At 54.2% G+C, this 15844-nt stretch overlaps 1 protein-coding gene across 2 annotated transcripts in view; it reads right to left on the reverse strand.

Annotated features, from left to right (window-relative positions):
* The window catches only part of EPHB3 (EPH receptor B3), a 54941-nt gene that overhangs the window by 6435 nt on the left and 32662 nt on the right, over positions 1–15844 (reverse strand). The window contains exons 4-15 of one of the 2 annotated variants that reach the window (XM_073359232.1): positions 5474–5629; positions 4846–5181; positions 3985–4109; positions 3659–3827; positions 3464–3569; positions 2531–2583; positions 2144–2266; positions 1807–2054; positions 1108–1323; positions 850–999; positions 547–740; positions 116–271 (exon numbers count right to left, since the gene is read on the reverse strand). In XM_073359232.1, coding sequence (XP_073215333.1) covers positions 116–271; positions 547–740; positions 850–999; positions 1108–1323; positions 1807–2054; positions 2144–2266; positions 2531–2583; positions 3464–3569; positions 3659–3827; positions 3985–4109; positions 4846–5181; positions 5474–5629 — 2032 coding nt within the window. Of the gene's footprint in view, positions 1–115; positions 272–546; positions 741–849; positions 1015–1107; positions 1324–1806; positions 2055–2143; positions 2267–2530; positions 2584–3463; positions 3570–3658; positions 3828–3984; positions 4110–4845; positions 5182–5473; positions 5630–15844 lie in introns of both variants that reach the window. The other variant, XM_073359231.1, reaches the window with a different exon arrangement.

Here is a 15844-nt window from a genome sequence, read left to right on the forward strand (position 1 = left end):
GCACACTTCATTGTTCTTAGGCAGGAGGCATCTGCCCTCAGAGCTGCTGAGTGCTCTTCCTCCCAGCAGTGCCCTGTGACCAGGCCCAGCTCCCAGCCCCTTCAGCCCCACTCACTCCGCTGTCATCTGCGCCACCAGGTCGAAGGATGCAAATCCAGCGTTGACAAAGCTCTCCTTGTACCGTCCCATTTTGATGGCGTCGAGCCAGTCGCCCACGGTGGTGAAGGTGGTGTAATCCGGCACGGTGCGGTCCAGGAGTGGCTGAGACACGCTGCGGGGATAAGAGCGAGCCCAGAGTTAATGCGGGGAGGACACAGGGTGCTGTTGGGCTGGGGTAGGTACAGACCTCTGCCAGGCACTGGTGGATAATGGGGTTCCCCCCGGCGCTGTCTCCACCTGGATCCCCACCTCTAGCCCCCTAGGTTCTAGCTCAGCCAATGCCTGGCTCCAGCCCATGCAAAGCAGATTCCCCAGCATTCCCTGCACTGCAAAGGGACGAGCGGCCTGGCGGGGTCGCTACCGGAGCAGGGAGGGGAGGGCACTGACCCAGACTGGACGCTGGCGATGACCTTCAGGCTGGCTGCGTTCCGGATGAGCTTGTCCAGCGTATTCACTATCTGTGCAAACTTGGGCCGTAGGTTGCGGTCACGCACCCAGCAGTCCAGCATGAGCTGGTGCAGCGCCGTGGGGCAGTCCATGGGCGGCGGCAAGCGGTAATCCTGCTCCACAGCGTTAATCACCTGCCAAGACACACAGGCACGCACGCGCTCAGAGCGGCTGCGAGTCAGCCAGGCGGCCAGCCCCCCCCGGCGCCACCAGAGCCTGGCTCCCACCCGTGGTCGCACTTACATCCTGGTTGGACATGTCCCAGTAGGGCCGCTCCCCATAGGACATGACCTCCCACATGACGATCCCGTAACTCCACACGTCGCTGGCCGAGGTGAACTTGCGGTAGGCGATGGCTTCCGGAGCCGTCCACCGGATCGGGATCTTACCACCCTGTGGGGAGAGACGCTTAATTCCATTATTTAGTGTCTACCTCAGGGCGCCCCCGCGGCCCTGCCCTCTGCGGCCGGGCAGAGGGGTGCCGACAAGAATCTCACATACCAGCGAGCTGGTGTAGGTGGGGTCGGCGGGGTCGTCCTCCAAGAAGCGCGAGAGCCCGAAGTCCGACACCTTGCACACCAGGTTGCTGTTGACGAGGATGTTGCGGGCGGCCAGGTCGCGATGCACGTAGTTCATCTCCGCCAGGTACTTCATGCCGGCCGCGATGCCGCGCAGCATCCCCACCAGCTGGATCACCGTGAACTGCCCGTCATTCAGCTGCCGGCAGACATTGGGGAGAGGTCAGAGGGGTCCCAAAGGTGAGCCCTTCGTTCCCTGCTTCCACAGGGGGCTTGGGGAGGGGTTCTGATCTCCCCCTAGAATGGGCCAATGAACCTGCTTAGAGGTTCTGGCTAGCTGAGCCTCTAACACTCCCACCGCAGGAGAGGGAAGAGTATATGTGGGGGGGGACGACCCTAACACACTATTACTCTCTTCATAAGGTGCCACCTACCTCCCGCCCACCGTGCTCCTCCAACAGGGCCCCTCCTCCCCATCCCAACGTTCGAACCCTGGGGGCATCAGTGTGAAATGCAGAGAAGCAAAGGCGTGTGAGAGCCGAACAGGACGGGAGCGATGAGTGCAGAGCAGAGGGCTGCCCAGCCAGAGAGAGAGAGAGAGGAAGGGGAGCAATTCCATTCTAGCCTCCTGTCCTCCCACACCCCTGGGGCACAGCCTGCCCCGCATTGCAGCAGGCCTCACCCGGAGGAAGGAGTCCAGGGCGCAGTTCTCCATGAACTCCGTGACGATCATGACTGGCCGGCTCTTGGTCACCACGCCCTCCAGGTGGATGATGTTGGGATGGTCAAACTGCCCCATGATGCTGGCCTCGCTCAGGAAGTCCCGCCGCTGTCGCTCCGTGTAACCCACTTTTAGGGTCTTGATGGCAACGAAGATCTCCCGCCGGCCCGGCAGCTTCAGGCGGCCCCGGCAGACCTCCCCGAACTCCCCTGCAGGGGAAGAACAGCGGAGCGGTTACGGACAGCGAGAACTCCCTGGCAGCCCTGCCACACGAGCCGTGCCCCGTCAGGTGACTTGCCTGCTCCAATCACCTCCTCGATCTTGACGCAGGAGATGTCGATCTCTTTGGCAAACTCCCGGACTGCCTCGTTGGGGTCCTCGTAGGTGAAGGGGTCGATGTAAACCTTCATCCCGGGAGTGACTGCGAGAGCAGAGCAAGTCAGGCCCAGTGGGAGGGCGCGGTCCCAGCAACACCCCTCAGCCCGACCTACAGCGTCATAGGACATCCTGGGGCCCAGGCCAGGAACTCTAGCACCAGACACAAAGCCCCCACAACTAAGGAAATCATCCCAGTCTCGCTGCCCTGCACACGCGGGGGTGCAAGGGCCGGGTCACACTCCCGTACTGTTGCAGCACGCAGGGCTTGGGGGCAGGAGCATGCACTAGGGGCTGGGGTCACACTCACTGTATTGTTGCAGCTTCTCCGTGTACTCCGAGTCCGTACCGCTCCGCTGCTTCCTGCCCAAAGGAGACAAGAGCCATTTCAGGACAGTCCATGCCTGCTGCGTGCCGAGGGGGCCACAGGTAAGTCCGCAAGCCAGCAGCGGAGCAGATGCCCCGCTCCAGCACTGCACGGTGTCAAGGTCAGCGCCTTTCCTCCCCTTCTCCCTGTATCGTCACCCTCAGCCTAGAAGCAGGGACATAGGCATGAACTGCTGGAGGGGACATTTGCTCTGGGCTTGGCTGCCCTGATTCATAGTGGCTCAGAGACCCTGAAAGGTTTGCAGCGGGCAGGGCGAGATCTCACAGGGGCACAGGGCGTGTCATGAAGCCAGCTCCACCTGAAGGCCCAATGAGGGCTGCAGTGGTAAAGGTAGGCTGAAGGCTGGCTCAGGTTGGGGGCGGGTTGCTAGTCGCGTACAACCCAGTTTACATCCGATGGCCTCTTACTGCTGAAGAACAAAGCCGTGGGGAGGAACACTCACTGCCATGCTCCATGGGTGCAGACCTGCTGCCCAGGGAGGCCAGGTGGGAGCAATGAGGTTTGGGAGGGGCACCTGCTCAGCTGATGTTCCTCGACAGAACATCCTCCCCTGCCGGCTTAACACCCATCTAGCACCACATGCAGAGGACAATGGAGCCTGACGGGCCTGGAGCGATGGTTATTCTAGTGCAGTGGGAAGGGTTCTGCTAGAACCCCATGCGGACACTGCACAACGTGGTGGAGCGGCCCCGGGTCTGGAAGGCCTGGCCCCTTCACTCCAGAACCCGGCATGCAGATGGGTATTTGCCTTAAAACACAGACAGTCTGAGGGATACCCCAAACACTGCAACAGGGACAAGGCCCTGCAGGACTCCTAGCCTGGGGCTCACACGCTTTCCCCGCCAGAGCTGGTACCTGAAGCAGACAATAGCAATCACCACCACAGCGATGACAAAGACCAGGCCTGCAGTGGCTGAACCCACGATCAGGGGCAGCTCCTGGAAGCTCTTCCCGCTGGAGCCTGTGGGAGACATGGGAGGCTGATCAGAACAAGGGGCTGAGCCGGGGCGTGGGATGGGAGCAGGAAGGGGTTCCAGTCCCAGCACATACCGTCTTCTGCAGGTGTCTGGAACTCCACAGGGAGGCTGTACCGGCCATAGCCGGCCACAGTGCGGGCCCGAACCTGCACTACATACAGGGAGTTGGCCGTCAGCCCATCCAGCCGCACTGTGTTCTGCTGGCTGGTGACAGTGTTCGCGATGCCGTCACTCTGACCCTGCTGTGGGGCAGGAAGATCAGGGTCACTTACAGCGGTTGTCACAACCCCAAGCACCATCCTACCCCCTGCACCGGGGTTACCTCTATCACCATTACCCGCCCATGCATGTCCTGCAGGCAGCAGGGCTGGGGAGCGGGTGGCCTGGGCTCTCCTTTACCTTCTCAAAGTACTTGATTTCATAGTCCAGGATGATCCCATTGGGTCTCTCTGGGGGCGTCCATGACAGCATCATGCTGCTGCCAGTACTGCCGTGCAGCTGAATTCTGGGAACGGCCGAGGGGGCTGCAAAACAGAAGGAAGGGATGGGCCAGGTTAAGCCGCAGCATTCGCAGCCCCATGCCAGTGGAAACATGTCGCCAATCACTGAATTCATCCCCGGGGCCCCCCACAACGTCCCCCAACCCACATCCGTCTTCTATGGCTGAGACTAAACCAACGGGGCAAAGATCCCACCAACTGCTGATGAGACCAAGATCACACTCCTCCTGCTCTCCATGGTACCCTCCTCCGCCTCAGGGATGATGCCCACGAATTCTGCTCAGTGAGTGGCAGCAGTAGGTTTCCAGTGCATTGGAGCGGAGCCCAATGCAGGGGAAGGTGGAGAGGGAAAGCAGAGAGCGCATCACATGCTCTGAAGGTTTGGGAGGGTCCTGACCTTAGCCAGGCCCACAAGGGAGAAAGCCCATCTGCCCCTGCAAGCCGGGAGTCTCTGGAGCCAGGATTAGAGAGCTAGGAGCATCCACTAGGTCAGCCCCCTATCTTTGTTTGCAGGAGTTCTGATCTCATTCCTTCCAGGGACACTGATTTAAAAACAGAGAGAAGTAGCCACCCAGGGGATTAGATGCAGGAGCTTAGAGCCAGCAACGCTGCACAAAGGGCATGAACAAAGGACAATGGCCTCAGAGAGACTTTCAGCAGGAAACCCTGCTCTGGTTACTGGGGATATTACAGGAGCAGAGCAGAGATGCACCCTCTCCCCGGGCAGCAGCGGCTCCAGCCTGCAGCTGTCTGTACTGACCCGCCTGGTTGGTGGTGATGTTGACGGAGGCGAACTGGGGGGAGTGGGGGCTCTTGTTGGACACGCCGTTCACAGCCTGGATCTCGAAGGTGTACTGGGTGTGCGCCATCAGGTTGCTGATGTAGATGTGCCGGTCCGTCAGGCCGAGCTGGCGGGGCACGAACTCCACGTTGTCGTCGCAGCGCGTGCACACCCGGCGCTCCACGCTGCACTTCTTGCAGATGACGTTGTACAGCAGGTCGTCCCGGCCCCCCGAGTCCCGGGGCTCGCTCCACTCCAGCACCAGCGATGTCTCGTTCACGTTGGAGATGACGTTGAGAGGAGAGGATGGGACGCCTGCGGACGAGACACTCACATCAGAGCGGAGAGCGCCCCGAGGAGCCCCCAAACCCAGCCCACACCCGGATTTGTGGGGAGGTGGCCCTTTGGACCTGCAGCTCTCAGGACTGGATTCACTGCCTCTCGATCTGGCTGTTCATCCTTTACAGCGAGACGGTTATCCAGGACACCCCACTCCTCCAGCAGAGGAGAACTCAAACCACACTGCTGCAGACTGGGACCGCGATCCTGTCCCCCAAGGTCAGGGTCTGAGTGATCCAAGATGTCCGCTACACAGGGATAGACTTACTGGTGCAAGCACTGTCTGCGGAGTCTGCATCTGCCCGGAAGAAGCCGTTCCGACAGGTGCAAAGCATCGCTGCCCCAGAGCTCGTCCGGCTATTGGGGGGGCAGGGTGAGCAGAGACCTTCCCCTTGCTTTGACTTGAAGGTCCCGGGACCACAGGCTGCGCGGAGGGGAGAGAAGGGAAAAATGAACTTTGTTAGTAACGCTCCCGGACAGAACGCCTGGCCTGGGTCATTAGCCCCGCACAGAGAGTGCGGGAAAAGCTGCGGAAACCCGGAAGCTCCCAGCCCACCTGCCCTGACAGGACAATACGAAGATGCCCCCTCAGCCTGGGAGACTCCCTCGGAGCAGCAGTGGGGTTCAGAGTTACAGCAATCGAGGCTGTAAATCTTTCCCAGTGATGTTCTCCAGAGCCCAAAAGGCCAGGATGCCAGGTGCCCGCCTCAGCAGGAGACACTGGAGAAAGAGTGATTCACCTCAGATTCCTTCTGAACAGAGCGCTGACCCAAGGGACCGGACTGACTGCTGGGAAGGAGCCCAGAACTTTCCTCCGCGGCTCTCCAGCCCCGGACGTTCACTGCAGAAACCAATCCAAGCCCTAATATGGAGCTACCAACAGATCCCACCCCAACATCGCCCTCCCTCTTAGCAACCCCAGCCCAAACCTAGTGACTCTGCCCGTCACTGCGCCCTGGGCCCAGGGATTCAAAGCAGAGTCTTCTAATCCAGCGCTCAGCATGGCCAGCTCTCTAGGAACTGGTTTGTGATGGGAAACATGCCAAGCGCACCTGAGCTGGACGCAAGGGGCTTGCTGGCTGGCGCAGACGAGTGATTGTCACTAGCCCAGCTCAGCTGAACTCTTCTGGGCTTAGAGTAGCACCTGGGCTGAAGATGCCTCCAGGCATGGACAGAGGGCACCTTCCTACAAACATCGACACCTTTGATACACCAAGGAGGAAGACCACCTAACCAGGAGTTACTGGCCTTCCAGGGAAGTGGAGTAAATCTCAACTGGACAGAGCCCCCAGGAAGGGTATAGGGGAACAATCCTACACTGGAAGTCAAAGATGGCAGAGATATCTAGGGTCCCCTCTAGTTCATCTCCTGGGTCAGGGTAAGACTGGTCCCTAGAGCATGTCCGCCATTGCTTTCTCCTGTCCCTTGGGAATCCATGTCGCAGATGGATATATCTCACTGACAGTCAGCCCAAGCTTCCCCTCTCATTCTCTTCCCATTAGCCCTAGTTCTAGCCCCTTGTACTGAACTGGACAGCCTCTCCCTCCTTGGCACTTAGCCCCTTCAAACACACAGGCATTCGGCGGTGCTTTGCCCAGCTGTGTTTTCAATCTTTCCTTCCAGCTCTTCGCTCTGTTCTGCTGACTGTCCCCGAATCCCTGCAGGGCATGACGGTGCCCAGAAGCGATCACAGTTCTAGGCACAGTCTCACTTCAGCGGGACAGAAGGGGACCCCTGCCCCCCCTTGAGCTGTGTCCCGAAGCCGCTGCATGCGCAGCCCCCACGCCAAGCACCTCCCTTGCAGCTGTCCCCCCGGGACTGCCCTCTCAGCCTTTGCTGCTTTCCAAATGCCTCCTTCCCCAGTCAGTCTGCATCTCAAAATTATGACACCCCGTTCGTGCCAGCTGTTCCGTTTGCCCAGCGTGACCCCCAGGACAGTCCCAGGCACTTCAGTGGCCAGGTCATTAGTTCTCTGTTCCCGCTGGTTTTCCTCACCCCCCAAAGTTCAGTGCCCATTGCACATTTGACATGCTGTTCACCCCTCTTCCAGAGGAACTGAGCTGTTTGGACAGGACTCTGCATCAACTCCAGTGGTCCATCCCCAGCCCTGCCAGTTTTCAGGCCCCGTGACAGTGTCATTCCCCAGCCAGTTTAAAGTCATTTGTCAAGTAAGGTTAAGCCGTTCTCCTAGACGCTTTGCTAAACAGCTGCCTCTGCTGGGCTGCCCACGTCTGAAAACCCTCCCGATTCTCATCACAGGCCCTCACTGAGCAAAAGGCCTGGATCCCAGGCCTGGTTTGAACAATGGAGCGTTTAGCCCTAACAAGGGCTCTGTGAAAAGACGAACCCAGCACTTGAACCCGAAGGAGCCCAGCAGTGGCGAAGTGCCATGAAACTAACTAGCCCAGGTCTCGCACCGTCTCATTCACACCTGCAGTGTGGCTGATCCTGTCCCACGAGAAGGCAGGTCTCTCTCCAGGACCCTTCCTGAGCTACCAAGTATCAACAGCACTAACAAGGCCACAAAATAAGTTCGACCTCAGTGCACTGAAATGCTGGAAATTCATAGTTACAGCTGAAAATCTCTGCAGTCAGCCCCCTGCTATGCACTGGCATCATAGCTCATGGAGCATGTCAGTCACCCATCACTGAGCCACAAATGTGTCCCTCAATAGCCATGGGCTTCCCAGGATCTCAGAGATATCCTCCCCTCCCCTCCTGCCCCTCTCTAACCAGAGAGCCCTCCCTGCGCCACAGAAGACACGCTCAGAACCGTACCTCTCTTCCCATCCACCCGCTCACCCCGAGGTGTCAAACTGCCTTCAGTTATCCCTGTTCATCTCCGGCAGCTCCATCTCAGCAGACGAGCCTCCTGCTCTAGGCCTGCTACAACGCATCACCCACAAGATGAGAAGACTGAACCGCTCCATCTCTGGGGAGGCAAAAGCAGTTTCCGTTTACGAGGCATTTCCTACCACCCACAGTGGGAAGTTTTACAGCTGGGAACTGCAGCCTTGCACACAGGGTGTGGGGCATTTCGTAATCACACAATGGCTTGTTTTTATACACTTGCCCATCCAATCCTCCAGATTTACTACAGACACTAATTTCTTTCAGCAGCCATCAGCACAAAGCAGACACCTGGGAACCAATACCAACGTCTTTCCTAAGTTCACGCCACATTGCACCTTCATCCTCATTGCTGCTGCCGGAGAAAGATGGCCCAGCACCACAACCATTGACCCTTGATGCCGTAGTAGGGTCTCACGAGCGCAGAGATTCAGATCCAGAGCCACTGTCTCCCTCTCTTGGTCTTCAAATCACCCCACTTTGTGCCTCACGAATGCTGCCGAGTCTTGTAGACCTACAGGTCCAACAATCACAGGCTCGCAGACAAAACGGAGTTTTCCATTGAGAACTCCCTACACTAACCAATACTCCACATGACATCAGGGCCTGCCCTCTACCCGCACCACTCCACACCGGGGACAGTAAGGACAACCCCAGCTTCACCTACAGCAACTGTGGCTCTCACAAGTCAGCGCGTGTATAGCCACAATGCACTGAATTGGACATGAATGTTTCTTCCCTTTGTTAAGCTCTGAAATAAACTAACGGCATAGAAGTGTTTGTTGTACTGTTTTTTAATTGCATATTGGGTCACCCCCCACTGTTGTTGGTATCCAATAAAAACATCTATTTTTGGTAAAGAATTCATCTTTGTTACTTCGCAATATATGCTGCCGAATGCCTAGCGCTACTGAAAGTGCCCCCTACTTGTTACTGTGCAAGGCGACAGAACTCACAGGGTCAGGGCCTAACAAGGGAAATGATGATTGTAAATGTAAAGCAAGCACCACAAGACTAAGAGCTACATTAACAGCCAGTGCGATATGCGCAGATGCACATCAAGCAGCACCCAATTCCTAACAGAGCTCCAGAGCCAGATGCAGCACAGTCCATCACATCCCATTACTGCGGCTGACTGTTAAAGTGCTCTTTCAAGGCCTCCCTCAACCACAAAGCTCCTTGTTGAGCTCTTCCAATAGCCCTTGTGTCTGGCTGCTCCCACTCAGCACAGAGCTGCTCCACCTTCGCCCTCCACCCCAGAGCCAACTTTTCCCCCTTTGCTTCACAGATATTATGCAGGACACAGCAGGCAGCTATAACCATTGGGATATATTGGGGTCCAATCTTGTGAGTAAACAGCACCCGCATCCCTTCCATCGACCAAAAGCACATTCAACAGTCACTCTGCGCTGGCTGAGCTGACAGTTGCCTCTTTCTTTGGTGCTGACAAGGTGGCATTTCAACATCGTCAACACTGATGTCAGGGAAGCATCCCCCGTGATCCACTAACCAGGGAAAAATAGCCCTTTCTGTTGGATGTACTCTGTGGCAAGGTGGGTTGGTGCTAACATAGGGAGATGTGTGTCATCTATCACTCCACTGCAGTTTGGGAACCACACTGCTGCAAATCCATCCACTGTGTTCTGCACGTTGCCAAGAGTCACGGCTCTGCATAGCCGGACCATCCCTGACAGGTGTTTGTCTGACCTGCTCTTAAAAATCTCCAATGATGGAGATTTCATAACCTCCCTTGGCAATTTATTCCAGTGCTTAACCAACCAGACAGTTAGGAATTTTTTCCTAATGTCCAACCTAAACCTCCCTTTCTGCAATTTAAGTCCATTGCTTCTTGTCCTGTCCTCAAAGGTTAAGAAGAACAATTTATCTCCCTCCTCCTTGCAACAACCTTTTATGTACTTGAACACTGTTATGTCCCCTCTCAGTCTTCTCTTCTCCAGACTAAACAAACCCATTTTTTTTTTTCAATCTTCCCTCAAAAGTCACGTTTTCTAGACAGTTAATCATTTGTGTTGCTGTTCTCTGGACTTTCTCTAATTTGTCCACATCCTTCCTGAAACGTGGCACCCAGAACCAGACAAAATACTCTAGTTGAGGTCTAATCAGTTTAGAGTGGAAGAATTACTTCTCATGGCTTGCTTACAACACTCCTGCTAATATGTCCCAGAATTATGTTTGCTTTTTTTTGCAACAGTGTTACACTGTTGACTCATATTTAGCTGGTGGTCCACTATGACCCCCAGCAGTCTGTCCTCCACAGAATCATCTTGTCCCCCGCTGCTGTGGTTCTTCGTGCAGCTCTGCAAATACCGGAGGATCATGTACCCTGTGTTTGCAATGCTCATGAAAGCAATGCAGAGCTGGGCAGACTCCATGCTTCTGCCAGAAGCGGCGGACAGCAAGGAGCACCGTATGGCTTTGTGGGATTTTAATAAAAGGCACAAAAATTAGGGGATATGGGTGGCGTTACTGGATGGAGAAAGTTACACGATGGGACCTTGACCCTTTGCTCCCAGTCACGCCTGTGTGACTCATTTCTGCCCCGCTAGGCATTGCCAAATTTTCCCAAAAGACAGTGCACTGGACAATGGCAAGTTGCATGCTGTGATACCTCCTTGTGGTGTACTGCATGGTGCAAGTATTCCTGGTGAGTACGTGCAAGGAGTCAAGCATGCACACGCACAAGCGACCTACTAAGTGCAGTAGGTTTATGCGGACGTAACATGAGTTGACCAAAGCTTGTAGCGTAGACATGGCCTCGGCCAGCAGCTACGTCACTGGAAGGAAAGCTACTTACTGCAATGGTTCTCCAAGAGTATTGCCCCTAGAGGGGCCGCATGCTCTGCCACACACACCACCAGGCAAAGCAGAAAAGCTGTTATGGGCTAGAACACCAGGGTATGGGAGACCAACACCTAGCCACTGCTTAGCTCCTCTCCCTCCCATGGAAACACCACTGAAAACGCTAATGCAGAGGGAAGGAGCGGATCTACAAAAAGCAATACTTACTAGTGAGTGCGTAACCTCTCTTTCTCCTTCACTGCACTGTCTTTGCAGTTCCCCACCCTAAGAGACAATTAAGCAGCAGAAACCCTCAGGAAAAAGCCGAGTGCTACTGATTAAGAGCCTTATGCATTACTCTGATTTGGAAATCCAATCTAGACTCAGCAAAGCAAATGCTTTTAAGTCTACCAGGAGGCTGGTTCACACTCTTACAGAGACATTATGCAGGCAGGCTGCAGAAGCTGCTATCCCTCCATCTGACTGGGCTCCAAATCCTTTAGACATGGAGGTTCCAGCTAAGTCAGGGGTGGGCAAATTTTTTAGCCCGAGGGCCACATCTGGGTATGGAAATTGTATGATGGGCCATGAATGCTCACAAAATTGGAGGTTGGGGTGTGGGAGGGGGTGAGGGCTTCGGCTGGGGGTGCAGGTTCTGGGGTGGGGCTGGGGATGCGGGGTTGGGGGTGCAAGAGAGTGCTGCAGGCTGGGACCGAGGGGTTTGGAGGGTGGGAGGGGGATCAGGGCTGGGGCAGGGGGTCGGGGTGCAGGAGGGGGTCAGGGATGCAAGCTCCGGGCAGCGCTTACCTCAAGTGGCTCCCAGAAGCAGCAGCACGTCCTCCCTCTGGCTTCTATGCGAAGGCACGGCCAGGTGACTCTCCATGCTGCCCCGTCCTCAGGCGCTGCCCCTGCAGCTCCCACTGGCCGTGGTAGCTGGCCAGTGGGAGCTGCAGGGGCAATGTGCAGAGCCCCCTGGCTACCCCTATGTGTAAGAAGTTAAGGGGGGACATGCTGCTGCTTCCGGGAGCCATGCGGAGCCCTGGACCCCACTCCCTGGCCGGAGCTCGAGGGCCAGATTAAAATGTCTGAGGGGCTGGACGCGGCCGCTGGGCTGTAGTTTGCCCACCCCTGAGCTAGGTCATAGCACACCGATTACAGCGCTCAATCCATTGTGTTACTTTCTGAGCTGAAGTCACCAGGTCTTTGGGTCCCCTAACAGCCTGGTAGATTTAGAGTTTTACCATTTAGACTTTACCCTGGCTTTGCCCTAGAAATCAGTAGATACTGGTATGTGGACGGGCTCAGATGAAAATCCAGGACCACCACTAGCCACGAATGGGGATGGTGTCTGCCATGTACACTTTTTCTTGATGGAAAGTCCAGAGGGAGGGTCTGCAGCTCGCACTCACCTCGCCAATTCCATGGCCACTACCAAACCACACGTAAGTGAAAAATGGAGACAGCAGACACCCAAAGAAGCCTCTGTGTGTTTAGATAGCCAGGCTCACGTCCCATATGGTTACAAACCGGTGGATACAAGTTCAGATTTAAGGAACCATACTATGAAGGGATGAGGAATAACTGAAGTCCCTTGGACACATCAGGCTGAAATAGCTGCCATGTACACTTGACCTATGGCAAGAGAAGCCTGAGTCCACAAGGGGGACAGAAAATCCCAAACTGAGACAACAGGAGAAACTCCCTTAGTTTTCACAAGGCAGGAAACCCTGATGCTGCAAGTACAGCTTTACTGAGGCGATGAAGCTGAGGAGTTCTGGCTAGATCCCAAGTTGGACAGTACCCCGCCTCCCGATAGCCTCCTGCATGCTTGAGGGGACATAGCATTCTTTGCTTCCTGTTCTAAACGGTGTGCAGCATTGCTGAGGGCCCAGAAGCAGCTGCATTTCAGTCGAGAGAAAAGTGATTTTTGTATCTGGTTTGTACCAGCACCCACTGTCCTGGGTCTGAACTGGTTAGCCTGGGTCTGTACTTATGGTGGAAGAACGTACTTTCTTCCAAGCCCCATTCCCTCTTTTATTAATGTCCAATGCATAAGAACGGCCATATTGGGTCAGACCAAAGGTCCATCTAGCCCAGTATCCTGTTTGCTGACAGTGGCCAGTGCCAGATGCCCCAGAGAGACTGGACAGAACAGGTAATCATCAAGTGATCCATCCCCTGTCGCCCATTCCTAGATTCTGGCAAACAGAAGTTAGGGACACCATCCCTGCCCATCCAGGCTAAGAGCCATTGATGGACCTACCCTCCATGAATTTATCTAGCTCTTTTTTGAACCTTCTGATAGTCTTAGCCTTGACAACATCCTCTGGCAAAGAGTTCCACAGGTTCACTGTGCATTGTGGGAAGAAATACTTCCTTTTGGTTGTTTTAAACCTGCTGCCTATTAATTTCATTGGGTGCCCCCTCGCTCTTGTGTTATGAGGAGGTGTAGATAACACTTCCTTGTTTACTTTCTCCACACCAGTCATGATTTTATAGACCTCAATCATATCCCCCCTTAGTCGTCTCTTTTCCAAGCTGAAAATGCAGTAGCCGAGCCCCTGGTTAGACAGCAGTAAATGCATTGTCATCACTTATTTATTTTGCTTATTAAGTACTTTGGGATGAAAGGCACTTGAGTGTGAGACAATTAGTAACCGATCTGACTCATAGCATCACCTCCTCAACAAGTTTCAAACCAGCGGGCCCGGGGAGGAGCAGAGAAGTACGGGCTCTAGCAGAGTCACGCTCCCATCCCGATTCAGGAGTGCAACAGGTTTGCTTTACTCCACGGCCTCCAGAGCCTGGAAAAGAGCTGGCAGTGAGAGAAGCAGACTCGTCCTTCTGGGGTTCTTGCTTCCCCTATCCAAGCTACTTATTGCATGGCTCCGTCACTGTAGGATCCATTCTCCCCATTGTATTTATCCTGTTAGCACCCATGAGGCAGGGCATGGCTACCATCCCCACTGTACAGATGGGGGAACAGAGGCACAGTGAGGCTACGTGAACTCGCATAAGAAAATACAAAATCTGTGGCAGAGCAGGGACATGAACTCAGGTCTCCCATGTCCCCAGTTAGCACCCTAACCACTGAACTGTCCTTTCTCTGTGAGAAACTGCATGTGACAACCACAGTCTGGGCCAGTGCCCCAGGGATTGAACCAGAGCTCTCCAAGGATGGAAGCATGCGTCTTTACAGCTTGGGCTAAAGAGCCAGCATCCCCTGACCCTCCCGACAGGAGCTGACATTTCTGTAAGTGCTTTTCAGGCTGAAGAATCCCCAGAAGACTCCTGACACACAGATCACGTCTGTCAGAACCGAGATGCAGCCACCTCTAGGGGGAACGTGGCAACCATTTAACAGTCACAGCACAACTGGAAGCAGGAGAGGAAGTGAAGCAGAATCCCTGTCTAAAAATAATAATAATAAAAAAAGTCAAGCTACTAGAAAGTAGTTCCTCACTCTGGACTTTCGCCAGGACTCCAGGGATGACGCTGCCATAGGATGACACCACAAGAAGTTAGGATTTCGGTTTCGCATCTGGCCTGCAAGTCAACAACTCCTCCAGAGACACAGCACCTATTGCATCAAGGGGAGCACCAGCTCAGAGGGCCACCTGCCAAAACACCACTTCCTGCAGCACCCGGGGTTTTCGGTAGAGATCTCTCCCATCCAAGTATTGACTCAGCCCAACCTTGCTTAGCCTCTGGAGTCAGACAGAATGACAATACCAGGTGGTCTGGTTGCAGAAAGCTTCTCTTTCAAAAACAAAGCCCCACCCCTGTGAATAAGGGCCATGGGAGGGAGCTAAAACACACTGAAATAAATCATCCCAACATCACACACCATGACTCACCATGTACAGGGCCTGTGATTACTGCACTGGATGTGGGCAAGGAGAAGGGAATCCCCCTCCCCCCACCGCCCGATACACACTGAACTCGATATTCTGAGGTCCCCTCCCTCTGCAGGGAGGGGGGAGGGTTGTCCCGACAGCATGAAAATTCAAAACTGCATGGTACAGGGTACTTTACTGTCCAGATCATTAGACCAGCTGTTACTCTCCACCCCAGCACCATCTCCTGTAGGACTCTGCTCCTTCTTAGGGGCAGATAATAGCCCCGAATTATACCGTTTTAGGGCTGAGACAGTTTTCTATCCACACTACAGTATTGTAACCCAGACAGCGTCTTTCCAATTTCTCTATTCCTTTCCCCTGCAGGACGAAAGCAAAAGCCCCACGAGTCTAGATAAATTAAACTCATCACATCCCTTTGTCCGGCAACCCTGTCATTTTGTTAAAGGCCGCAATCAGGTTTGCCTGGGACAATCTGTGCTTCATGAACCTGCGTGGTTCACGCACGTTACTCTTTCATAAGTGCCCACAGATGGATTAGCGTCACAGTAGCACTGTTCCAGCTGCGGCTCAGGTGACCACGCTCATTCTAAACCTCTATTTTCAAGGCACTTCGTTTCAAGAAAAATGACCCTTTGGGCTGAACTCTCTCATGCTGGTTCAGTCCAAAAGTGGTGCGTTGCAGGGGGTGCAGGCTGGAGTAATCTAGAAAAAGCCTTTGGGTGTTTGAATGATGCCCAAATAAAGTGTAAAACCAAATCTAAAAAGGAGAATTTAATTTTATTTTTTTACTCAAATCACAAGAATATGAATTTAAAGGGCACTGATGGGTCAGAAATAATATTTAAGAGTCAGATTTCCTTAACTATGTTGCAAGTAACAGATTTTTAAAATTCTAGCTTACTTCTCTTGCTGCCTTGGAATCTGCCACCTCTTCTTTTAATTATCTAAATAATTAGTTTCACTTCCTGGTTTTCATGCAGTAACTCAGTGTTGCAACGTGGGGCTGAAAATAATTGGCAAATGCTATGATTAGTAGGCAGTTTTTTAAAAAGTCATGGTAACATATCCATTAGTCATTGGTTGCAAAAAGTTTGCTTCTACAAACTCCAGACTTTGGCCCCAATTTGACC

This window comes from Lepidochelys kempii, chromosome 9 (genome assembly GCF_965140285.1).
Source record: "Lepidochelys kempii isolate rLepKem1 chromosome 9, rLepKem1.hap1, whole genome shotgun sequence".
Taxonomy (NCBI): Eukaryota; Metazoa; Chordata; order Testudines; family Cheloniidae; genus Lepidochelys; species Lepidochelys kempii.